Source organism: Trachemys scripta, chromosome 2, assembly GCF_013100865.1.
Source record: "Trachemys scripta elegans isolate TJP31775 chromosome 2, CAS_Tse_1.0, whole genome shotgun sequence".
NCBI lineage: Eukaryota > Metazoa > Chordata > Testudines > Emydidae > Trachemys > Trachemys scripta.
In genome coordinates, this window is record NC_048299.1 from 10,098,769 (window position 1) to 10,126,078 (window position 27,310).

A 27,310-nucleotide genomic window follows, 5' to 3' on the forward strand; every position below is an offset into this window, starting at 1 on the left:
TGGGTGCAAAGGCCCAGCCTCACAGATCACTGTCTGGGATCAAGGCAATAGTTTGCTAACTCATTAATGCCCCTTTTAAAAACTCGCCAATGCTACTGAATTTGCAATTATATATTTTTTCCAGTTCTAGGATGGCATGGAGGGCAGATCAGTTGTGGCCATTAAACGGTAGCAGATTTCAAGCAGATTAAAGAAAACAAAATTCAATTCTGAATGTTTGGGAATATTGAAAAATAGAAGACTAGCCCTGCCAGAAACAAAAAAATGTTAAACAAAGATCTTTGAGATAAACTAGAAATAGAGTCATGAGTATAACAGAAGCAGTATGTGATTTATTAATATTATTATTTGTATTGTGGTAGCATCTAAGAGCCCTAGTCATGGACCCAGACCCCACTGTGCTGGACAAACACAGAACAATATGGCATTGGACAGTTTTGATAAAGAAGAAGAACTGTCTTGCATGATGAAATAGGAAACAGATGAAAAGGGGAAAAATAATGGAGAGGAATGGAAACAGATAGGGGTCCAATCCAAACCTCACTGAAATAAGTGACAAGACCCATTGACTGCAGTGGGTTTTGAACAAGGCCCTATATGCAGCCACAATATACAATTATGACCAATTATTATATCAGTGGTGCCTTACACAGGTCAGATTAAAGAGATCTATAGCAAATGAAGTGATGGCTGTGGGTCAAGAGCCTTGTGCAACTCGTGCTCGAAAAGCCATGCAGACATCATGGTGCCGAGTGAAGCGTGTCATCCAAGACAGACAGGTAATAATAATGAATTTCCACATCAGTTACAGACTTCACCAATCGTAATTTGCGAGTGGTAGATCCAAGGGATGGTGATTGTAAGCTCTTTGGTTCTTTTCATTAAATGGGTGCACAGTGTTTAATTCAATGGGCCCCCACCCTGACTGGGGTCTTTAGGTGCTAACAGTGATGGCTTTGAGAACAGGGGTTGGTAGAGCATTCCGTGTGCAAAAGCTTAACATTTCATTTTCAAGAAGCCAAGATTTACTCGCCGTGGTATCGGAGACAGTCCAATGTTACAGAAATTTGGGCTATATTTGACCAATCTCGTTCTGCTATATATGCTTGCAAAATCTGTGAAAATCTCTAAAATCTAAGGCTTAATTAAAGAAATGCTGCAATCTTGTTTTTTTTCTTTTCTTAAACAAGTTAGAATCAGATCAATGCTAATATCCCAACAGTAATGACAAACGCTAGGAAAACAAATCCGTGGATGAGATAGAAGACAAAAAGTTTTCTGTAACGAAACACATTTCATTTCTAAGCTAGAAAGGGATTTGAATAAACAAGGAGTCAAGAACAATTTTTTTTAAATGATGGATACCTTAAGATGGAACACACATTTTTCTCCAAAATGGAGCTCACCAGTAATTTATAGAGATATTACAGTGCCTTTGCAGAATCCATACATGAAGCAGAATCTCTACTGCTTGCTCATTACCGAACAATAAAAAGCCAAACTGATGGATTATAAAGCTTGCCCACCAGTTCCCATTTTGCATGTTTTCATCAATTATTTCTTAGCTAAGATGGTTAGATATCGTTTCCCCTTAGATGAGTTGCTTCTAATACATCTAAGTGTGAGAGGTGCCTTGCGAAACAGACAAATTCCCTAGCTGCAAAAGGTTATGGGAAGAGAGTTGCACAGGGCGGATAAACAGACGAAGTACCAAAAGACAGAGAATGTGCAGTAAATTTGTGAGTTAATATAAAGCAGATCTTGTTAGTGCACAGAGTGTGCTGGTTGCGTCAAAGGGGTTGAAGCTAATATTTCCCATCAGTGGCATTTTAATGAATAAGTTGAGTTAACAGGTAACTGTCATTGTCCCAGTTTTCTAAATCAAGAAATATAGGTAGAAAAGTTTAGTAACATGCCCATTTCCACCACAGCGGGAACCATTGGCAGAGCCAAGATTAGTTCTTGGTTCTGAGTCCTCCTCTCAGATCACTCACTTAACTCGTTAGGAAAGAGTGGGAAAATGAGGAGCTAAGATGATCAAGTAGCTATGGGGAAAGGCAGTGAGGGTGAGACATGATAGTGTCTGGATCACTGCAGCGAGGATAACATTGAGTTTTTAATGGTGTGCACGGTATTCAACTAAAGAGTAGCTCTATTGCTTTAAGAACAGGAATACTTGTGGCACCTTAGAGACTAACAAATTTATTAGAGCATAAGCTTTCGTGGACTACAGCCCACTTCTTCGGATGCATATAGAGTGAAACATATATTGAGGAGATATATATACACACATACAGAGAGCATGAACAGATGGGAGTTGTCTTACCAACTCTGTGAGGCCAATTAAGTAAAAGGAAAAAAAAACCTTTTGAAATGATAATCAAGATAGCCCAGTACAGACAGTTTGATAAGAAGTGTGAGAATACTTACAAGGGGAGATAGATTCAATATTTGTAATGGCTCAGCCATTCCCAGTCCTTATTCAATCCTGAGTTGACTGTATCTAGTTTGCATATCAATTCCAGCTCAGCAGTCTCTCGTTGGAGTCTGTTTTTGAAGTTTTTCTGTGGTAAAATAGCCACCCACAGGTCTGTCATTGAATGGCCAGACAGATTAAAGTGTTCTCCCACTGGTTTTTGAGTATTATGATTCCTGATGTCAGATTTGTGTCCATTAATTCTTTTGCGGAGAGACTGTCCGGTTTGGCCAATGTACATGGCAGAGGGGCATTGCTGGCACATGATGGCATATATCACATTGGTAGATGTGCAGGTGAACGAGCCCCTGATGGTATGTCTATTGCTTTAGACTTTTTAAGATAGACTTCACAAAACACTAGAAAATGGGTACAATCCTACACTTGGGAGATTGACTGGATATGACCTCAAAGTACTTTTCCATCCCTAAGTTCTCATTCTGTGATTCACTATAAGTCACATACATGAGCCTCTAACTGTTGAAAAAATTACTGTTCTTTTCCATTTCTGGTTCCAGTTACCATTCTCATTGCCACACTGTAATTTCATGCAGAACCTATTTACTGAAATGCTGCTAAGAAGGAAACAGTCAATTCTAAAGTCTTAGAGCCCAATTCTGTTCTCAGTTACACCAAAGTAAATACAGTGTAACCTCACTGACTTTCCTGGTGCTACTCTAGATTCACATTGGTGTAACTGAGAGTAGAATTTGGCCCTTAATTCTGAAACCAGGACAATGAGTTCCAGGGCTGGTGACATAAGTCCACTGGAATCCGATTTTTGTTACATTCCCTCCAGCATGTATTGCAGTGTACTCTAAGAACTCAAATGTACAGCGGTGACAGATGTTCTGAATAAAACGTAATAAAGTTTGCATCAGATGCCTGAACTAGTGTAGACAAAAAAAAAAAACGAAATTATGTCTACTGGGGTTTCTGCAACTGAGTAAGAATAATTGACTTGGAAAATATATTGCTGATCATGCTTCTAATTGCCAAGCAACTGCATATTAATAGAAGGCGCCACATTCCGTAAGTGTAGTATCTGGAGAATAAGTTGAAGGTGTTTGGTTTTCAGATGTTTTGGGATTTGGTAACATAGAATTTTTGGGGGGAGTGGAGAAGTAGGTGAGTTATAATCTATACTAACCTCACTTAATGTTGTGCTACAAAACATATAACATATCTTTCACTCTGGAGCATGGAAAACATCTGTAAGAGGTGCTAATCTTTTTGAGGTTCAAGCCAAGGAAGTGATACATTCCTTATAATAATACTAAGGAAGGACTAGAAGCATGAACCAGATGCAGCAAATGTTTTCCTTGCTTTGTTTTGATGAGTATTCATCAAATTTGGACATTAATATCATGTTGGGATATTTTCTTGACTATATTGTTTTAGTCCTGAATACTGTAGTACTCTTTTTCCATTACAACTATGAAACACTAGAATTTATCAGTGTTAAGAAAATCCCACTAACTTCAGCCATATGGGAAATATTTGAAGTCAGGATTTGTTTTCAGATACATTTATTTGCATTCGATCAGTTAAAACAAATTATTAGCTTATTGCTTGATGGGTGTCTTTTCATAGATTCCTAAATTGAAAAGGCCAGAGGGAACATTGTGATCATCAAGTTTGATCCCCTGTATAACACAGGCCAGAGAATTTCAAACACTATTCCAGAGTCAAGCCCAATAACTGGCTGTGAGAGAACATATCTTTTAAAAAGACACACAGTCACGATTTAATGACTTCAAGTGATGGATAATCCACTACACCTGTACATAAATTGTTCCAACAGTTAATTACTCTTACTGTCTTTTTGAAATTTCCATCTAATTTTGCATTTTCATTCTAAATGTAACTAAAATATTATTTTCAAAAATTAAATGTTGAAACATGTCCCTTTACGTTGCCGGGTATTATCATTGTCTTTTATTAGTCTAGCAAAATGAAGACTGAGCCGGGATTTGATTCCTCTCTACAAATACATTAGGGAGGTAAACACAAGGGAGGGAAAGAGCTATTTAAGATCAACAACAGAGTTGGCACAAGAGCAAAGCAGCATAGACTGGTCATGAATATATTTGGGCTGAAGGTTAGAAGAAGGTTTCTAACCATTAATGGAGTTGGGTTCTGCCACAGCCTCCCAGCAGGAGAAGTGGGGACAAACAACCTAAGCTTGATAAGTTCATATATGTGATTATATGATGGGGCTGCTTGTAATAGCAAGGAACTGGACTCAGTGAACCAGGAGGTCCCTTCCAGTCCTATGTCCCTGTTATTATTAGTGGTAGTAGCAGAATTGTATGGTGGCATCACCTAGCGGATTCATCCAGGACGGCTCCCAAATGTGCAATCACACAGTAAGTGAAATATAATGTTTGCCTGCAAGTGTTCAGTCCACATCAAGGGTAGATTTGTAAATTGCTTCCTTTTTTAACTAAACTCAAAAGCAAATGGTACATACCTGGCAAACATCATAGTGCTCAAAAAGAGACAGCAAGCCGATATCACTGCGGTTAGTGATTCCTTTCAAAACTGTGATATTTCCATTTCCAGAGTCCAGCTCTATTACATCATTGAACACGTTGGACACAGCCTTACCAGTCAGCAGCAAGTTCACAAGTTCCTGTTTACAATATAAAAAAAAGTCATCAACTATACATCTCGCCAGCTCACTAAGAATCAACACAACACATTATGGTAGGTCAGCATAGTTAAGGCTGCACAACAACTTTTATTTAAGTGGGGAGTTAACCTTGTCTGGAATAAAGGCGTCAGCTAAGCAGTGGACTTTTCAAAGGATGTGCTTCAGGATTCCGACTCCAAAGTGCAATGAAGAAACATCAACTGGATTTCAAAGGCCAGTGAGATTAGGGCAGGGAAGCCAGTTTACATCCAATACAACCTTACATCCAATACTATTCTCAACCTTTCTTGGTTGGCACCCTCTTATTTTAAGTCAATCATTTCACTAGCCCTGACATGTACTGTAAAAGTAAGAGTAAAAAATGTATCAGCATTAATGCTAAGCCTATGTAATCGATGTGCACATGTTTTTTGAGAGGCTGACATACTTGAGCTTGACGGGTGAGCGGGTGCAGGGAGTGGCGGAGCGTGATTTTCTTTGCTTTAGATTGTAATCAAATTTTCACTGACTTATGACACCCCCACACCCAATTGACTTTCATTACCCAGCCCCTCAAGGGGCTGCAACCCACTGGTTGAGAAACATTGCAATACCAGAAGACATTATCAAGATATGGTCAACTAGGAGTTGAGTAAACAAGTATTTTATAGTATCTTCCTGATATTTCTGCATGTGTATGGACATATTTTTTCTATCCGATCTGATTTGCCAAAAGGTTTACTAACGTTTGAGAACCTGGACTCACTCAGAGATGGATTTACCTTCATGGAGGCAGGGAGATGCAGTATCTATCTATATGGCTTTTATCACTGCTGCCTTTGAAAGCCAGTGTGAAACCCAGGCCTCTCACTGCAATGGTATTACCATTGAAGATCATGTTGGAGAACACTGCAAGGAGGTGGATCCACTCTGGAAGGACAGCTTTAAAATACAGTAAGGGCCTCAGAAAACTGTGACTGTGGCAAGGACTTGAGCCATTAGGGGTTTGACCTGAGCTGTGCTTTGATGGTTTGGGCTTCTTGGAACCTGAATCCGAAAGCACATCTCAAAGGGCGAAATGCCATGTGTATCTAAACCAAAGAACATGTTCCTCCCATGCCCTGTGAATTGAAACAGCCAATATTCATAAAGCCATTGAGTGGCTATCCCTGGAGAAAAGTTAATCAATTCACACTGAAATTCAAATTCAGTCAGGGTAGATGCCTAACATTTTTTTCATAAAGAAAGGCCAAGAGACGAGTGTTATATGGATGTGTTCATTTTCTAATGAAAGAGATGAGAACAAATGTTGCCTGAACAAAACATCCTTCCATGCTTTAACAATGTCTTAAATTCACCCAGTACAACTCCAAAACACCCTTCTCTGCCACTTACTTACAATAATCAGTGGTGGGCTTCGTCAGATGCCACCTGTGCCACCCATTACAGCCTACCCACTACATCTGCCAGTGTGCTCATTCTGTTCCCTCTAATATTACTGTTGGCCAGTCCATGGAGTCAGAGTGGGGGGGTGTATAAAGCCTATGGAACTGAGTGGGACACCACACACATCTCACTTTGGATAAGACCTCCACAAAACACGCTGACACTAATGGCACATGGCAACATACAGAAGCAGATTATGCCACAGAAAGGTATTGGCTGAGCATTAATGCACAACATTGTGAGGGTCCACAGAGAAAAAACAAAATATGAAGAGAATTTTGAGGAAAACAGATTCAAGTTGCCATAGCTCGAAGGCAGAAAGAATTAAGCTGTTGCCAGTTTAGACTGGATTTATGATAGCAATAATAGATTTACATATTTATAGCCAGCTTTTATCCCGAAGGAGCCCAGGAACTTTATAGACTTGCACTGATGTACAAACTACATAAAGGGAGCTCTTAGTCCACCAGGGAAGTGCAGCCCCCTCTTACAAGAAGCACTGCAGATGTTTAACAGCACACAGCAACACTGCACAACGGGTTTGGGAAAGGAAGTGAATGATGCCTTTTTCCTGCAGGGCGAATTTAGGTACTGTAGACAGAATGTTTTGAGTTTAAGTTTGACCATGGCCATAAGATTACAACTACTTCTTTTATGAGGACATGCCAATTTAATTATTACAATTTTCAGGACCTCAATTTTATTTCTCATTGGAAGACAGGAACTCCACCAGCCTGGCAGCATTAGTTCAATACTAACTCGGAAGGAAGAACACTAACTTCTGAGCAACAAACACTGCTTCCTGCATCATTGATGCTTACATGGCAACTCAGTGGTATTTGTTAGGTTCCCCCACCCCACCCCCAAGTGAGCATTAAATGGGGATGGAAGAAAGATGCACCAGAAACCCAACTCAGATATCAATCAAAAGCCCACTGACTATATCAGGCTTTTGATTAGGTCCCAACTGAGCTTGCAAAAATAAAAAATTAGAAAAACAAAGCGAAATTAGAAAAATAGCAAATAATAAAAAATGTTGTTTCAGGCAGCTAAGGAGAAGATTCAGAAAGCAAGAGACTCTCAGAACAAAGAAGAAAAAACAAAAGTCTTATAAAAGAAAAAAGGAGGAAGACACTTGACAAAGGGAAAAACACACGAGGAACGTGAAATCAACAGTGTTGTTTCTTCATGGAGTATAGTTCATATTATGTTGGCTTTCTGCATGTGCTGTCTTTTAACACTCACCCACCTCCCCTACTTACTTGTGTGCAGTATCCATGGGTGCCAATCAGTCGGTTTGTGAGCACATCAAAATCATTGCGCACCCTGAAAAAGGTTTGGGAAGATTTAATCATAATTTCACAGGATTTAACATTTCTAAGGTTTGGAAAGTTGCAAACATGGCTCAATTTTTGGATTTTTGGGGGTACATTTCTCTATGAAAAAATATGCTTGTTTATGTAGTTACCTAAAGCCTGCTGAAGACATAGCAGATATAAGTTGATTTACAAGAAATTAGCAATTAAGTGGCAAACTGTAGCAGTAAAGAGAAAGGGACGCTGTTTTCAACAATAGTTGAAGCTACAAAATGCACAGCTACTGAGTGTTTTGCTTAAATGAATATTGAGCAAAAAAAGAGTGTTAGAAGAAGATATGCAAGTATTCTTCATATATATTAATTACTTCCAAGGATGATTGTTTTAGGAACATACTTGATTTTGTATTTTATGTAATGTTTCAGATATGAAATATAGATATTACTAACAAAGGTGCATCCACCAGGTTAGTCTGCCTTTGATCTCTAGGGAAATTTCTCATTGCTATCAATGGGATTTGTCCATTAACTGCAGACAATTCTGTATATGCACTGTACACAGTAGAATCCACCATACACAACATGGAAGAACAATGTGCAAATTTAAAACCCCATTCTGAGATCCTTTATTCTTAGAAACATCAGAATCATCATAGTGCTTCGTGCCACTGGTCCAGCTACTCCAATACTCTAGATTCAATACAATACTAGATTCAAGAAACATCCTAGTAGACAATTATGGAATACCCTCCCCAAAGAGGAAGTTTTTTTCCTAAATCCCATCAGTTAGTGGTTGGTTTATGCCCTGAGACATGAGGGTTTATATGCCTTATATTTTTTATTCTATCTAATGTAATTGTGAATATTCTTATTATACATATAAATGTCTGATCCTTTTCTGAACCCAATCAAACAACTGGACCCTATGACAATTTTATGGCAATAAATTCCACTGATTATGTGCTGCCTTAAAAAGTATTTCTTCTCTCAGTTTTAAATGTGCTGATTTCAATTACATTGGTTCCCCTTATTCTTGTATTAGTAAAAAGGTAAAGGGATTATCTGACTTTCTCTATATATTTCATTGTTTTATATACCTGTTGCATGTTCCCTCTTATTTGTCTCCTGTTGCATGTTCCCTCTTCTTTGTCTCCTCTCTAAACTGAACAATCCTAATCTTTTCACTCTCTCCTGATATGTAAGTCTTTCCATGCATCTAGCAATTTTTGTTGCCTGTCTTTGGACCCCTTAAATTTCAGTTTTAAAAAAATATATAGCAGTATAATATATCTGTGATAATGGAATAGATATTATGGTTGACTTGGTGTGGTTAAAATAGGATTAAACCTGACATTTCATCCAAAACTTGAACTTAACACATATTTTCGGTTCAAAAATTTGGTTCCAAGAATAAAAAAGTTGGGGCATCTCTGCAGTTCCTGGTTATGTCCCAAATATTGCAGAGATATGTCTCTTCTGATATTACTTGTAGTGCCAAAAGCAGGATGTACTGTAAATCTTCTAAGATTTCCAGCCTGCTTTCCGGACTGAAGAGGTCCTTAGAATCACTATATCTGAACTGAACCTGTTGAGGTTCACCTGTGCACTACTTCATGTGTATAAATGAGAAGGGCAATCCAAGAGCCAGTTCCAGTGATGTCTAAGTGCCATACTAGCTAATGTTACTAGTACTGAATCAAAAGGGCTAAGAAGAATCCATGAACACTGTGTATGTGGTGTGGAAAAGTCTTGTATAAAGAGATTACAACCTTTCAAGGCATGGATGGAACGATAATAATCTTTGGACTTTGGCCACTCATTAGTTTGAGAAACAGTTGCATCTTGAAAATGACACAGCCTTGTTTGAAATGAGCGGACTATACAATATACGTCAGTTAGGGGCGATGGGACATACAAGCAGGACAATGGAAGGAAGTTCTAATTGCTTCTGTAGGTGCAAACAATATGGGACTTTAGAGGTGTATCTCAGATTTTCAAGAAGAAACATCTGTATTTCAAATCATTTCTGCTAGGGAGGAAACAACCACCAAACATATAGCTATAAGATTTACAACGATTATTAATCATACTGTCACTACAATTCCCCAGTCCCAAGAAGTTAGCATGCGAGCCAGCGTGTTTATTTACAGTACAATAAGAGGTGTAGTATTTGACGGGCCTAGCACACTTTAGGCACTTTATAGACAGCAAATAAATACAGGTAATGACATTGCATTGTATATTTTTGTCAGCTTGCAATGCAGTACGTTGAAGACATGCAGCTTGTGAAAGGGCCATGAATTTTGATGTCCTGGTAATAAATTGTCTACAGAACCTTAATAAATAAATTATTGTTATTAATGATACCACTTCAATAGCATTTTCCATCTGTAAGTCCTGGTCCACACTGCCGCCTAAATCGATGTAAGTTACGTCACTCAGGGGTGTGAAAAAATCACCACCCTGAGCGACGTAGCTTATCTTGACCTAACACGGTGTCTACACCATGCTATGTTGATGGAAGACGCTCTCCCGCCAATTTAGCTTCCACTTCTCGGGGAGGTGGAGTACTGAAGTCAATGGGAGAGCGCTCTTCCATCGACTTATCGCGTCTTCACCAGACCTGCTAAATCGATGCCACTGAATCAATCACAGCAGTGCCAATTTAGCAGGCCAGTGTAGACAAGCCCTACGTCTTAAAGCACTCTACAGTGGTGAGTATCATTATCCTTAAATTAAAGATGGGGAAGCTGAGGGACTAAGAATTTTGTCCAATGGTACACAGTGCATCAGTGGTTCAGCTGGGTATAAAATCCAAGTCTCCTGGCTCTATTCCCTAGGTCAGGAGGGTCTCAAGTCAATGAAAAGATGCTGCTCAAGTACAAGGCCATTAAAAAGGGGGGACTGCCTCCTTTCATTACCCTACAGGGCTTTTGTGTATCTTCATCGTGTGACATTATCAGTATTTTCCTGTTACGATAGCGTGGAAGTATTACTGTAGAGTGGGAGAAAATATTTTGATTGGAGGCTGAAAACACAAAATCAACTTAGATATGGGGTTTGGATCATAAGCAATAGTCTGTAAAGAAAATGGTCCAGTTAGACACCAAGGTTCTGATTCAGGAAAGCGCTTAAGCACGTGCTTAAAGTTAAGTTCATTCTTAAGTGCTGCCCTGAATGGCGACCTATTTGCATAAAGCCATAATGATAGCTTTGGGCTTCCAGATTGTTCTCAAAGGACTTACAGATGAACTATCATTACTAGATGTATTTTCTATTTTCAGCTTGCACTGTATTTACGGAAACACATTTTCTCCATTTGGAACCCAAATGCTGATGTTAAAACTCCACTCCTTATGCCCAATTATTTGTAGTCATCTCTATCATCACATATTATTCTTTTAAAACATTTTTTGCGATGGTAAGTTCCCAGTGTAATTCTTTTGCTTTGTATCAGTTAGAGAAATCCCTTCATGACAAAAATACCTCAGTGGAGCCCTTCTATAGTTATAAAAAAATCCAGTGGCCTGTATGCACTTTTCTGATACTTTCCAACACTGTCTCAGAAGGCTGTTGTTAGAGGCAGGACTGGTTAAAATACACATTACAGAATGATATCATTACATACAATTAATCTCATTTTGCCTGGGCTCAACTGTATTATTATATATTAACCTTGAGTCCTGTTGGAATTATAAGCATTACCGTGCCATGAATCTCAAAGAGCTATACAAACTCTATGGGTAAGAGCCTCAGCTGATATAAATTCTCATTGCTCCATTGACAAGGCTTCTTTGAAATCAATGGAGCTAATACAATTTACATCAGCTTACCATCTGCCCCAAAACTTAATTGTGTCTATTCATCTACTTCTATCCATCCCTCCTATTAAACCCACCAGTACATTGCAGCCACTCCTGATATAGAAAATACAAACAAATCACACAAGAGTTTAGGAAAAGTAAAGAAAAAAAACATATTTAACTGAAACTGTAGTGGGAATGGGGATTTCTAGTGAGATGTATCCAGGTTCTATCCAGTTTTTAAGAATGCACACATACAAGTTCAAAAAATGTAAAGAAACAAAAATACTTGAATCCTGGATACTACGGTTTGAAATACTTAATCAGATGGACATCAGATGCGTTACACTCATGTTAAAAAAACAATGTTCCATAACAGTTTATGTTCTCAATCTATTGATTGCAAGAACCTGCAAGCTCAAAGGAAAATCCATGCCTGGTCTTTAATGGAAAACAGCTGAGAATTGCACACTAAATCCAAAAACCAGGCATACATTTACTACTGGGGAAAACGCTGACATAGCAAAACAAGCATAAAACTGTTCATTATTTATCTTAGATTTTCCTTCTGTTTGTTAGCTATAAAAAAAAACTTGTGTGTTTAAGTTAGTGCTGGTTCCTTAATCCTGTGGTAAAGCTGTAGTAGTAAACTGATGACATCACACCCATTTTCATGGCAACACTGTTACATTAACAAACACACAATTAGGAGTCCACTACAGAAATAGAATTTGAGCTAAGAAGGAGAAAAACTCCTCTTTGAATGTAAAGATCTCAAATAATTATAAAGGAGCTATGAGGAATTACAGGATGGATGAATGGCTTTTTGTATTAATGGTCTATTTTGTTTCACATTTGCACAGTATGAAAGTCCTTTTACAAAGCTGACAGATGTTTTAAAAAGGGCAGAAAAAACCTATGTTTAAAAACTGTGAAGGTTGTGATGTGACTCAATAAAAGCAAGGACACGGTGTTGTTCTTAACTCACTGTTTTTTCTTGTTTGGGCCCCGGCTCAGCAAATACGTGTTTAACTTTAAGCATGTGAGTAGTTCCATTACAAGACAGTCAGATTTTTATACAGTATATAATGTATTCTGATTTAATACAACTTACTCCATGTAGGTACTGATTCAGATCCAGGCAGGTTCAACTCAGGCCTTCATTTTTCCAAAGTATATTAATAATTAATTAATTTCTGTATTTACCATGTCAAGCTCTTCTGTATCAAAGCCTGACACAGTAAACAAAGATACTAAACCAAGACCGACCTATTTGTCCACATTGATGTTGATACTTAAGCTTAGCAAATATAACTGATCAAAGCTTTAAGGGAGGGAAAATCAGCTGAAACTCTGGTAAATTTGAGAGCGTTTTCCACTCTGTTCTGTTTCATAAAAGCCCAAGGTTTCATTTTCAGCATATTCTGAGTTAGTTGTTGTTTCTTTGTTCTTCTTTTTTTTTTAAATGGAACTTGTTGCTTTTGAAATTGAAAAAAGTTGGGTTTGAATTGTTGGGATTTGACTGGGACATGGGGGGAATTCCATTTACAGTTACAAGGGAGCAGTAACTAGAATTCTGGAGAGGTGGCTGCATTTCAGTGAGGCTCTGCATATGGATTTTGCAAACAGTTTCAAGTCTCTGAGGGATGAAAGGTGCCATGGAAATGCAAAGCATCTGCTTTCCATAGCCAAAGAGAAACTGCTCGGAGACTGTCATCCTCTAGACACAACTGTTAAAGGCAGCCTCTGCACTTGATTTTAAGTTGTGTTTGCTATACATTTTCTCCCAACCTTAGCAGAACTAGAGCAGTTGGTGTGTTAGTTTCTATCTTTTTGCTGTGCTTTCTCTTTACAGTACTTTTTAAAGGAGAAAAATTCTTCATAGAAGCACATGGACGATGACCTCACAGAACAATGCGTCATTTTGAAGCTGATTTATGCCATGTAAATATGTATTTTTAGACAATCAAATCCCTCTATCTAGCTCCGATGCTCATCAGTGTGGGACCCTTCACAGACTTTAGCTCAGGTTCACACTATTGTGATGGACGAAGCAGCATTGTGGGGTGTGGGTGGGGAACAATCTTTATCTGCACCAGAGTAGGAGCAGCCAAAATGTGACCCTCCCTTTATTTTCTCTAGTGGAAAATCATGACCTTCCCAGTTATTTTCTTGAATGGAATATCATGACATTTTCTCTAGTTGCTACTTCAGACTTGATCTCTGTCCCTGTTACTGAAGCTGAATTCTAGTTTAAACTTTTACTAATGTCTATTGAGTCACAAATCTATGTGGCACCTCTTGATTGCCCCTAGCTCCATGCTTTCTCATTGGTTTAAAACCACAAAATAGAGCTTAGACTGTGAAACGTGGGCATTTCAAATAGGTCCAAGTTGCTTATTTTTGCACTGGAGGTAAATGACAGCTATTTCCCCCTCCTGCTCTCTCTGTTACAGCTGCCAGAAAATGGACAGTAGATTACATGATGGCACAAGTTTTTATAAAACAAAAATCTCAACTATTGTAAAGAACAAAATTGTCAAACACATAGATGAACATAATTTGTTGGGAAATAGTCAACATGGTTTTTGTAAAGGGAAATCATGCCTCACTAATCTACTAGAATTCTTTGAAGGGGTCAACAAGCACGCGGACAAAGGAGATCCAGTGGATATAATGTATTTAGATTTTCAGAAAGCCTTTGACAAGGTCCCTCACCAAAGGATCTTAAGCAAAATAAGCAGTCATGGGTTAAGAGGGAAGGTTTGCTCATGGATCGGTAACTGGTTAAAAGATAGGAAACAAAGGGTAAGAATAAATTGTCAGTTTTCAGAATGGAGAGAGGTAAATAGTGGTGTCCCCCAGGGATCTGTACTGGGCCCAGTCCTATTTAACATATTCATAAACGATCTGGAAAAGGGGGTAAACAGTGAGGTGGCAAAATTTGCAAATGATATAAAACTACTCTAGATAGTTAAGTCCCAGGCAGACTGCGAAGAGCTACAAAAGGATTTCACAAAACTGGGTGATTGGGCAACAAAATGGCAGATGAAATTTAATGTTGATAAATGCAAAGTAATGCACATTGGAAAACATAATCCTAACTATACATATACAGTGATGGGGTCTAACTTAGCTGTTACCACTCAAGAAAGAGATCTTGGAGTCATTGTGGATAGTTCTCTGAAATCATCCACTCAATGTGCAGCGTCAGTCAAAAAAGCTAACAGAATGTTGGGAATGATCAAGAAAGGGATAGATGATAAGACAGAAAATATTATATTGCCCCTATATAAATCCATGGTACACCCACAACTTGAATACTGCATGCAGATGTGGTCGCCCCATCTCAAAAAAGATATATTTGAATTGGAAAAGGTTCAGAAAAGGGCAACAAAAATTATTAGGGGTATAGAACGGCTTCCATATGAGGAGAGATTAATAAGCTTGGGGCTTTTCAGCTTGGAAAAGAGGCAACTAAGGGGGGATATGATAGAGGTCTATAAAATCATGAGTGGTATAGAGAAAGTAAATAAGGAAGTGTTATTTACTCCTTCTCATAATACAAGAACAAGGGGCCACCAAATGAAATTAATAGGTAGCAGGTTTAAAACAAACACAAGAAAATATTTTTTCACACAACGCACTGTCAACCTCTGGAACTCCTTGCCAGAGGGTGTTGTGAAGGCCAATACTATAACGGGGTTCAAAAGGGAGCTAAATAGATTCATGGAAGATAGGTCCATCAATGGGTATTAGCCAGGATGGGCAGGAATGGTGTCCTTAGCCTCTGTTTGCCAGAAGCTGGGATTGGGTGACAAAGCATGGATCACTTGATGATAACCTGTCTGTTTGTTCCCTTTGGGGCACCTGCCATTGGCCACTGTCGGAGGACAGGATACTGGGCTTGATGGACCTTTGGTCTGACCCAGTATGGCTGTTCTTATGTTCAACACTGAACTCTCTCAACGTGATTTCCCTCTCTCACACAGTTTCCCTCTTGTCCCAGGACAACATTTTTCTGAGGATGTGGAGGAATTGCTTATTGGAAACCAGTTTTTCTGTTAAAATGGCCAATGACCACTTTACATCAAGGACATGCTCAGTCTCCCATGTTACTGGACATGCTACTTGACCCTGAGACCGGTTATGACATTGGACATATTGTTAGTTCAGGAAAGCTTTCTCTATCCTCCTGCACAGCACTAGCAGTTTATAAAAGGAGAGCAAGTATGTTTTAAGGGCACTATAGATTAGAGTTTGGCTCAGGGATGGCAAATGATGTCAGTAAAAGGGAACAGGTCAAGGGTGGAGGACACATTATTCCATCTGCAGCTCAGGGCTTGTCTACACTACCCACCGGATCGGCAGGCAGCAATCGATCAAGTGGAGGTCGATTTATCACGTCTGGTATAGATGCGATAAATCGACCGCTGAGCGCTCTCCCATCGACTCCAGTACTCCACCAGAACGAGGAGTGCAAGTGGAATCGACGGGAGAGTATCAGCTATCAACTTACCGCAGTGAAGACACCGCAGTAAGTAGATCTAAGTATGTCGACTTCAGCTACGCTATTCACGTAGCCAAAGTTGTGTTTCATAGATTGACCCCGCACGGTAGTGTAGACAAGCCCTCAGATATCTGCTGAATTGAGAAAGTTAACAAGTGGAGTAGCATGAATATCACTTTTGTGGTTATTTTATATTTAATCATTTATCACACATCAGTGAATACATTGCCTCAGCGCCAGCGATCCCTTCGTTTTAGCTGAAGATTGCTCAAGCAAAAGACTTTTCCCACCATGTTTCCTAGACTAGAGTCTCTGCCTTTACTAAGCTTAGGCACCGACACAATCAAGTATGGTACCATGCCTGAGGAAGGTCTAAGCCTTTCCTTTGGTACCAACAAGAGGGACCAAGGAACCACAGACATCTCTGGTGTGCTTCGCACTCGGTGTTCTCTCTGTGTGAAATGAGTCCAATGGTGCCTGAAGTGCTGCCTCCATGAAAAGACCCTTGAGCCTGGCCACTCTGTCCTTTGAGTGGGGTTCAAACCCCTTGACGATGTGACACCTGTCGCTGATATTTGATTTTCCCAAATACCAGGCATGGGTCACTGGCCAGCATGGATTTAGCACAAGTGTGGTAGGACCTATACCCTGGTGAGCATGGCATCGTTCTGGCACCCAGCCCTGTACTAAAGAATGAAAAATGTAGTCCAAAAGACCTAAGACTAAACCTATCAGTAAAAAAACTAGCTAAAGCTAACTTATCTTAACTAACTAATTCCTAACACAAAGGAGTGAGGGAAGCCCTTGTGATAAGTAGTCTAAGATCACTCCAACAACCATTGCTGGTAGTAAGAAGGAACTGAGAGGGGTCAGTGGGCAGCTCCATCCTCTTATACCAGTGCACAGCGGCATAAGGCAATAGAGGGAGCTTGAGCTGACCTGATAGGTACCGCTGAGGGAAAAAGTTCTCGAATAACTGTGCACGAGGCGAACACAGACATACAGCAGAATGGACATGTGTGAGCACTTGAAGAAGAACTACATAAGTCGATTCAAGAAGGAGCTGGCCACATTTGTGGAAGAGAAAAGACTACAAAGACGCAGTTACTAGAGATTGGGGATCACAATAAGGAGATACAGGTTGACTCACATTTTGTTGGGTTTATAATAAGTCACCTTTAATGACCTACACAGCCTCCTCTTGACCCCTAACTTCTTGGTGGTTTTTCAGAGATCAAACGACTGTTTTTTTTCATTCACAAGAAACACTTAAGAGGTAAAAGTTAAAAGGTTCAAATAAGCACTCCTGTGTGCACAAATCTAGTTGCAATGAGCTACTATTAAGCAGTGAAATGCCCATGGTCCACTCTGGCCAAATAAGTTCCTGAAGTTTGTGAGTAAACACACTAACAGTGTGTGTGATGCAGCCAATATTGTATTTAGTCTTGAGGGGATGATAAGATAGATTCAAGGTGGCAATGCACTGTGCTTGCACACAGGAATCTGAGGTAACGTATTCAAACAGTCAATCAGGCCTCAGTTTGGCAATTGGTTGTAGAACTGATGGTATCATGTATAACAGAGGAGGGAGAGAGGCCAAGAAGATTTTATGTTGCTACAATGGGGGCCCACCGCAGGACCATTCTAGTGGGATGCAGGACTTTAAAGTAGGCCTCTGGATGGATGGATCAGTGCCAGCAAGGTCCTAATAGAGCAACAGACTATGCCTAACATTGCATGGATGAGTAAGATGTTTGAGGAGGAAGTTTGAAGAGACGCAACAGCATCTAATGTAAGACTGCAATTATTTCTGATTTTTTTCACCACTAGCAGTCAAAATGCAGTTACAATCGTTAGCAACTAGCATTGCTTCCCAAACCAGAGGCAACAACAAATCATGAGGAACTCACTTAGGAATTCTCTCTTGCCTCTTTCCATTTGTTATCAGTTCCACAGCTGAGGGTTATGTGAGCATGCGGTATGATAAAATCATAAGCAAAATATAGAGAGCAGCATGAAAGCACAACCCTTCACCTTTCTTACTTGTGTAGATCTATTAAAAAAAATGCCCATGATCTTACTGACTTACAATGACTGCTGGATAGAGCTGGTCAAAAATTGGAATTTCTATCCTGTGGGAAATTCCGTAATTTGTTTTCACCCTGAATTGTGGTGAAAAGTCAAAACTTTCAAATTTGGTGGAACAGAAAGTTCCAAAATTTTTATTTCTGAGTGAATTTATGAACTGAATTCAAACATTTTATTTCATCTGGTTTGACACTCACCTATGTAACTCTGAGCTGAGTAGAGCCTCGTGGGAGTTGTAGTTTGAATGCCTCGTGCCCCCATTCTCTACCAAGGGCTGGGCTCCTGCATCGGTTCAACCAGAGGAGAGACTGTAGTCCACTCTCGGAGATCAGTAGTCCGGCCAAGGACTGTAGCCTATAGAGAAGTGTGGAATGAGGCACCCAAGCTACAACTTCTATGAGGCATCATGACCACTCAGACACAATTTGATATCAAACTGACCTGAAATGAAACATTTGATTCAGTTAGAGGAACCAAAATATTTTGATTTGGGCTGACATATTTTGTTTTGATTTTTTCAATGTAAAATTGAAAAATGTTGGCAAAATTGAAATTTTTGCATGGAAAGTTTTAATTTTGTGGCAATTTCATTTTCTGTGGAAAAAAATATTTTAACAGAAAATTCCTGATCAGCTCTACTGCTGGACAAGACCCCTTAAGTATAACCAGAGCCATCCCTTGGCTAAGGCAAATCAGGGCAACCTCTCCGGGCAATGTGCTTTGGTGGGCCCCGCACTTCGACATCTCAGTGCCAGATGGGGTGAGGACACCAGCTGTCTGCCTTGAGCAGTGAGCAGAGCAGACAGAGGCAGCCAGCGAGCAGAAGATAGTGTGGTTTGTCTGGCCCTGCCTCCCCCCCAGACAGCTGGGCTCCCCTCTGGCACCTGCGCACAGATCCCGCGGTCCCTGTCTCCTCCCTGGGCTCTTGGGCCCCTGCCGGGCCCCGGGGCAGTGCTGGCAGGAGGTTGCTGCGCACGCAGCTCCCCGGCCCCGTGCGCCCACCCTGGTACCGCCATTATTCGAATGCTGAGGCCAAGGAGTGTGTGGGGATCCCAGCCAAGGCTGGGCAGGAGGCAGCACTGTCACCCAGCGGAAGGGCACCCCCGACCACCAGTGGATCCGCTTTGCGCCAGGTAAACTTCCTCGGCCTACGCCCCATGGAGCAGCTGGAGCCCCATTGCTCCCATCAGTGCGCCCCGTGCCCCATCCAGTGCCCCCATGGGAGACCCAGTGCACCCCCTGCCCCAAGGGGGGGCCCATATAGGCTGATTTGTCCCAGGCCCCACACCCCCCTAGGGACAGCTCTGAGTATAACAGTTCTCCCTGGCCTTTGAATTCTCACCCAGAACTATGTCAGTTATGTAAATAACAACCACTCACTACATCTATGCACCAGCCACTAAATGGCACATACTTCTGAAAGATATGAATAGTGAGGTCATATCTCCTGTTATTTTTCAAATCCTAACCTATGATTATGACATCTCCACTCATCTGAAATATACATAAGAAGGTTTAGTTTGCTATTTAAAGGCTGTGCAGAGGTTTGAGTCCACATTTCACTGTCGTTAGTGTTAAATTTCTGTTTCTTATAAACAAAAGAGAGGTTTTGGTACTATTTACTTTCAATACCTCACTCAAGGCCAGGAAAGCAGCACCGTTTCTGAAGGTGGTCCAGTGGGACAGTGCTTGATCTGGCATTTAAAAGAGCTGGAGTTTGTACCAGCACTGCAACTGTAGAACAGATTTATAAAGGCATTTAGACACTTGAAAATGCAGATCAGTGCCAAGTGGGATTTTTCAAAAGTGTCTAGGCACCTAACTCCCACTGAAATCAATTACAGATAAGTCGACATGGCATAATCCTTCTGTTAGGATTTCAAAAATAACAGGAGATATATCACTGCTTGTATCATTTAGAAATAGGTACTAGTTAATGGCTGGTTCATGGACTGAAATCAATGGGAGTTAGGCATCTAGGTGCTTATGAAAAACCTACTTGGCACCCAAATATCTTTTAAAATCTCATGCTTGTGTGGCCTAAGAAAAGCCACCACATCTCTTTGGGCCTCAGTTCCCCAGCTACTTATATTATAAAATACAGATATTGTATTAAACTAACTGGGGGAGGGATAGCTCAGTGGTTTGAGCATTAGCCTACTAAACCCAGGGCTGGGGGTTCGAATCCTTGAGGAGGCCATTTAGGGATCAGAGACAAAAAACCATCTGGGGATTAGTCCTGCTTTAAGCAGAGGGTTGGACTAGATGACTTCCTGAGGTCCCTTCTAACTCTGATATTCTATGAACTGCTTGGGTGCTAGCTCTGCATAATGGAAATATAGTGCAATGTTAATGTGAAGTCAATTTAAAAAAATCTGTGAATCCTGGAAGAAAACTCAGTGGATTAGCAACTGAATATATATATATAAAACTCAGTTCCAAATTGTGATTTCTTTTCAACACAATATAGGGGTGAGAGGAAGAAAATCCTAACTGAAGCAAAGCGCTTTGATAATCCTAATGCATAATCTTCTGTAAACACAAATGGTTTCTTCATGAGAGTTATTGTTCAGAGATGGATATACAATGGATGTATCGACACTTCTCTTTTGCTTGGGTATGATTCTCAAAGGCTTTTGCAGGGTGTGCTTTGACATTGTGGTACAGAGTTCACTGATTAGCCCTGACACAGATGGCAGTGAACTCTATTAAGTGCAAATCAACATCTCACCCATTGTCTCACATGCTGGTAACCCTCAATGGAATGTAAAACAGGCTATCTTAAAGAATGCTTCTAAATGAGAGCCGGCATGTATATTACACTAAACAACTGACTCACTTAGCTATCATTGCTTCCTGAGTGACATCTGACCATATAAAATGGAATCACCATCCAAAACTGAAATGAAGTAAAAGTGCTCAGGCTATCAGAAAATCTGCTAGAATTGGAGAGCCAGGAACAAAAATGGTCTGTTGTTTTGGTTGTATTTGTTATGTGGCAGAGAGACACTAGAGAAGACTAACCCAATTGGCACAGTGCACGTCACCTGCTGGCTGGATGTATTGTGTACCTCACTACAGATGTCACACAAACCAGGCTCCATGTGGTCCAAAGGACTGGGTTCAGCATCTTTCTACTAAAACACTTTCCACAGTGGACACCCTTAAAAACTCACCAGTTATAGATTAGGAGCCTGATCTAAAACTAACAGAAAGCCTTTTACTGATTTATTGAGCTTTTGATAAAGCCAAACATCGGAATCAGTCAATATCAGCAGTATTCCCTATACTTGTAAGAGAACACCTAGAATGCTGTAAATGCTGAACTCATATTATTGAGTGGGCCAAGGGACTGTCTGTGGAAACTAGAAAGTTTTGAAGGGTGACCACTCCCTGCCTGTGTTACACCTTTCACATGGCTAAGGCAACTCTATAGTTTATGAAAGAGGAATATAAAAATACTCACAGGTCAATAGATCTTGTAAAGATAATCGAAAGGGTAAGAAGAATGCACCCAAATGGACCAGTTTCAAACTGGAAGAAAAAAAAGTTCCACTGTATTTACATGTGTTTGTTTATTGAATATGCTTTTCAGCCCTCGCATAAGGAGATGCACCTCCAACTGAGGTCAATAAGACTCATTCCCATTCACGTTATGGTCTGAATTTGGTCCTTCATCTTTTTCAAACATGGGATGCATCAGCGTCATACCCAAAACGTTGTTTATACAGTTTTCTACGAAACGTTAAATACTGAAAAAATAACAGCTGAACAATGACAAGTTTAATTTCCTCTCCATGCACCATACCTGATGAATATTCTGCTGAAGAAAAATGGTCAGATCTTCATGTTTTGTGATACTATGTAGTATTAGCTGGAACAAAATGTAAAATAATGCAATTAAAATAGATAACAATAAGCTGGTATAAATCAAGCCTGAATTATTTAAGTAACCAAAATCTGAATGTTTGGCCAGATCCTCAGCTGGTGTAAATTGGATCGGATCCATTGAAACCCATGATGTTCACAACTCTCACTTTTTTTCAGCAAAGTTACTAAAATGAGAGCAACAACATTGGTGAGGTAATATATGGTGGGGTATTATCTTACCTACCTTGTCTCACTTATATCCTGGGGCCAACATGACTACAACACTTATCAAAATAATATATTTTAAATCCTATTTTAGCTATAAAATTCCTATCTTCTGAGAGCTCTTTTAAAATGTTAGTTCCTGATATGTGAAATTTATTGCATGGAAGCTCATTATTAATTTAAGAATGATCTGTGGGAGGAAGGGCAATTCTTGGAACCAGCTTAGGAGTACCAAATCATTGGAGATTTTTAAGAGCAGGTTAGACAAACACCTGTCAGGGATGGTCTAGATAACACTTAGTCCTGCCATGAGTGCAGGGGACTGGACTAGATGACCTCTCAAGGTCCCTTCCAGTCCTACAATTCTATTATTTCAACAGTGTCTGTTCTTTATCACTGATTTACACCCCTTGATTTTGAGGGGAGTAATAATCTTAAGGCCAAAACATGGGACTCAGGGTCAGGAGAGATGGTTATATTTCTCGCTTTGCCATGGGCTTCCGGTGTGATTGTGGGAAAGCCCTTCTTCCCATTCTGTCTCAGTTTTGGGGGATAAAAATATTTCGCTAATTCACTGAGGTATTATTTGTAAGGCTTAATTCATTATTGCTTCATTGGATTATTAAAGCAATTTGAGATCTTCAAATGGAAAAAAATGTATAAGTGGAAAGTATTTAGTTTATAATTAATTATTATTTATTAATCAAAAAAACAAAGGGCAAGGAATATTGTAGGAAGCACAAGAAGGGAAAATCAGGGTTTCTTTCTCTAACAGTGTTGTGAGGAGCTATGGAAGGATCCATTTCCAGTAACTAGAGGGAAAATTGCTATTATTTGGGGCCTGGGAGAGAAGAAGGAATGAAAGGAAAGGAAGAAGGAGTATGTCAGAAAGCCCAATTCCCATTAAAGGGTGCGGCAGTTTGGGAGCCAATTATGTCACTTCCTCTTTGATTCTCTTCTGACACTGGAGTAAATTAGAGTAAATTAGAGACAGGGGAGAATCAGGCCCATTGCACTTATATAAGTGAAGTTACAAAATATATTACAGGAAGATTACATATAAAACCTTACTGTTTCGAAGATTCCATCTGCTTTGTATTTTCCTGCTGGAGTGAACTGCTGCCTTCCTGAAGGCCTAAAGAGGAGAATTAAATGAAACAGCAGTTCACTTTAGAAGAACCAACAACACAACAAAGAGAAATCCATGGGCTGTAATGAATTGAAAGACTAAACCAAAAAACAAGTGATGTTAAATAAAAGACCTTTGGCTTTTAATATTACTTTATCTGAGCTCTGATAGCCTTTAGATTTGTTCGCAATTGATCAGTTCATGTTTCTGTATCTAGAAAGAAGAAAGGTATAGATTGAAGAAGTTACTGAAATTTTTCACTGCAACAAAATATAAGAATAATAATACTATAACAAAGTAGAACAGACATTCAAAGTCTCTTCTGAGATACCCATTGTAGTTTGAAAAAAATTAAAAATATAATTACAATAGTCGGTGAGCTGCTTTGGGAAAGTTCTACTTCTAGATTAATAGGAAGGAATTTTCATCAAAAACTGTCCCATTGAATTCAATGGGGCCAGGAATTCACCCTGAGATTTCTCTGACTATTAGGACAGGTAACTGCAGCGAGCATGTGCCCATTAGCAATAAACCCTTTGACTATACGGATAGATACTGTCCTTCATACATAGTGATAGCTACTTAGGTGTATAAACAGAAACAATCATTTTATAAACACATGAGAATCTTACATGATAATTAAAAATGTTCCTCCCACTTACAGTGCAACCACAGCTTTTTCATTGCCCCCTGCACGCCATAAAATATCTGCAATAGCCAGAGTGAGGCATTTGGTCCTATGAGCATCTGAAGGCTGCAGACACCTGTTGTTTTTGGACATATCAGAAACAAGCAAAAATTGACACTATTAGTGAGGCAGCCCTGTAAAGGTGAACATCTCTTTCAGTGTGCACAGGTTCACAGCAGGTTTGGTATGTACAAAGGCCCAGATCCTCAAATGTATTTAGGCACCTAAATCCCATTGAAGTCAATGGGAGTTAAGCACTTAAATACCTTTGAGAATCCGAGACTAAATGACTAAAATCAATGAGTATAGTTGCCTCACATAGGACATTCTCTTTGCACTGTTGGTAGAACATGCCTTGTACACTATGCATGATACACACGAACATCTTTAATTCTGGGGGTTTGACTTTAAAGGACGGCCTCTGTTTTTTCATGATTCATTTACAATAGGGTTACCATATTTTAATAAAACAAAAGGAGGACACTCCAGGGGCCCCGGCCCCACCCCAACTCCGCCCCTTCCCCGGCCCCTTCCCCGGCCCAACTCTGCTCCTTCCCCAAAGTCCCCGCCCCAACTCCGCCCCCTCCACTGAACGCTGTACCCCCTGCTCCTCCCCCTCCCCTGCTTGAAACAGGCAGGCAGCAGGTAAGCTGGGGCGGTGGCAGGGGGGGGGGCGCGAGGAGGCGCGGCCCAGTACGGCCCCCCCGGCCGAGCAGCTCCCGCCCGCCCCGGCCCCGGCGGCTCCAGCCCCAGCTCCAGCCCTAGCGACTTCAGCTCGGCTCGGGCCCCGGAGCACCAGCCCCGGCCGAGAGGCTCCGGCCCTGGCCCCGGGAGCGGCAGCAGCCGGTGGCCGAGCACCCCCAGCCCTGGTCCCGGCGGCTCCGGCCCAGCTCAGCTCTGGCCCCGGTTCTGGCCGAGCGGCTCTGGCCCGGCCCCGGCCTTGTCTGAGCGGCGCCGGCCGGCGGCCGAGCACTGCCGGCCCCAGCAGCTCCGGCCCCAGCGGCTCCAGCCTGGACCCAAGCCCCACGACCCCTCCCTATTTTCCCGGACATGTCCGACTTTTTGGAATTTTCTCCCAGACGGGGATTTGAGGACCAAAAAGCTGGACATGTCCGGGAAAATCTGGACGTATCGTAACCCTAACTTACGAGGAAAAATTCACATAAATTGGCATGTAGAGCCTGGTGAAGCAATGACTGGGTGGAGGGATCACGATAAAGGGTGTCAAGCAATGAAGCAGAGAATTATTTAGCATAATATAAAAGGTTATAACTAGGAGTAAAGCGGTAAAAATCACAAAAGAGCCAATTTAGTCTGGATAGTGGGAAATACTTTTAGACAGTGAGATCTACAGTAATAGGCTATGGATTAAACTTCTAGGGGAAGCAGTACAAACTCCATCAGTAGGCACATTTAAAATTATATTTGTCAAAATACAAGTAACTGCCCCTTGGGGAATAATCGTGCACTGGCAGGGAGTTTGACCAGGTGACTTAATATATCTTTTCCATCTCTACATTTATGATATGATTGTTTTATATGCTGAATATGCTTTATGAGTCAAAAAAGCAGTGGATGTGCTATACCTTGAGTTTAGCAAAGCTTTTGATATGGTCTCCCACAGTATTCTTGCCAGCAAGTTAAAGAAGTATGGATTGGATAAATGGACTATAAGTTGGATAGAAAGCTGGCTAGATCGTCGGGCTCAACAGTTAGTGATCAACGGCTTGATGTCTAGTTGGCAGCCAGTATCAAGTGGAGTGCCCCAGGGGTCTGTCCTGGGGCTGGTTTGGTTCAACATCTTCATTAATTATCTGGATATGGGATGGAGTGTACCCTCAGCAATTTTGCAGATCACACTAAGCTGGGAGGAGAGGTAGATATGCTGGAGGGTCGGGATAGAGTCCAGAGTGACCTAGACAAATTGGAGGATTGGGCCAAAAGAAATCTGATGAGGTTCAACAAGGACAAGTGCAGAGTTCTGCACTTAGGACGGAAGAATCCCATGCACTGCTACAGGCTGGGGACCAACCGGCTAACTGGCAGTTCTACAGAAAAGGACCTGGGGATTACAATGGACGAGAAGCTGGATATGAGTCAGCAGTGTGCCCTTGTTGCCAAGAAGACTAACAGCATATTGGGCTGCATTAGTAGGAGCATTGCCAGCAGATCGAGGAAAGTGATTATTCCCCTCTATTCAACACTGTGAGGCTATACCTGGAGTAGTGTGTCCAGTTTTGGGTCCCCCAGTACAGAAAGGATGTGGACAAATTGGAAAGAGTCCAGCAAAGGGCAATGAAAAAGATTAGGGGGCTGGGGCATATGACTTATGAGGAGAGGCTGAGGGAACTTGGCTTATTTAGTCTGCAGAAAAGAAGAGTGAGGGGAGATTTGATAGCAGCCTTCAACTACCTGAAGGGGGATTCCAAAGAGGATGGAACTCAGCTGTTCTCAGTGGTGGCCGATAACAGAACAAGGAACAATGGTCTCAAGTTGCAGTGCGGGAGGTCTAGGTTGGATATTAGAAAACACTATTTCACTAGGAGGGTGGTGAAGCACTGGAATGCGTTACCTAGGGAGGTGGTGGAATCTCCGTCCTTAGAGGTTTTTAAAGGCCCGGCTTGACAAAGCCCTGGCTGGGATGATTTAGTTGGGGTTGGTCCTGCTTTGAGCAGGGGGTTGGACTAGATGACCTCCTGAGGTCTCTTCCAACCCTAATCTTCTATGATTCTATTATTCTAATTAAACTGAGGCACAGAGAGATTAAGTGATTATAGGACCAAAAGTTGTATAGTGAGAAACTGGCAGACCTGAGAATAGAACCTAGGGATCCTGACTCCTAGCCCCTTGCTCTAACAACTAAATTATACATCCCTCCCCCTGGGAAGTTTGGAGTCATTCTCCACTGGTTTTAAGGGTGACCTCTTTGAGTTTTAGACAATATTAGTCTTAGAGCACTGCCAGCCTGAGAGATGAGGTAAAACAAACATGTGCAGCACTTGAATTAAAAGATCTAATAATTCAAAACACTAAACATCAACCAACAAAAATTAAAAAACACATTTCTAAGTTGTATGTCTGTCTGGAATATAATGTTTAGTGAGAAAACTCTTCCCTCTCTGACG

The 27,310-nt window shown here is 40.8% G+C and overlaps 1 protein-coding gene across 1 annotated transcript in view; it reads right to left on the bottom strand.

The window, feature by feature from the left end:
- Positions 1–27,310, bottom strand: part of MINDY4 (MINDY lysine 48 deubiquitinase 4) — a 92,668-nt gene that overhangs the window by 18,716 nt on the left and 46,642 nt on the right. The window contains exons 10-15 of the mRNA XM_034759881.1: positions 24,160–24,261; positions 23,440–23,503; positions 22,082–22,147; positions 21,740–21,807; positions 7,820–7,883; positions 4,950–5,111 (exon numbers count right to left, since the gene is read on the bottom strand). Of these exons, the coding sequence (XP_034615772.1) occupies positions 4,950–5,111; positions 7,820–7,883; positions 21,740–21,807; positions 22,082–22,147; positions 23,440–23,503; positions 24,160–24,261 (526 nt within the window). The remainder of the gene's footprint in view (positions 1–4,949; positions 5,112–7,819; positions 7,884–21,739; positions 21,808–22,081; positions 22,148–23,439; positions 23,504–24,159; positions 24,262–27,310) is intronic.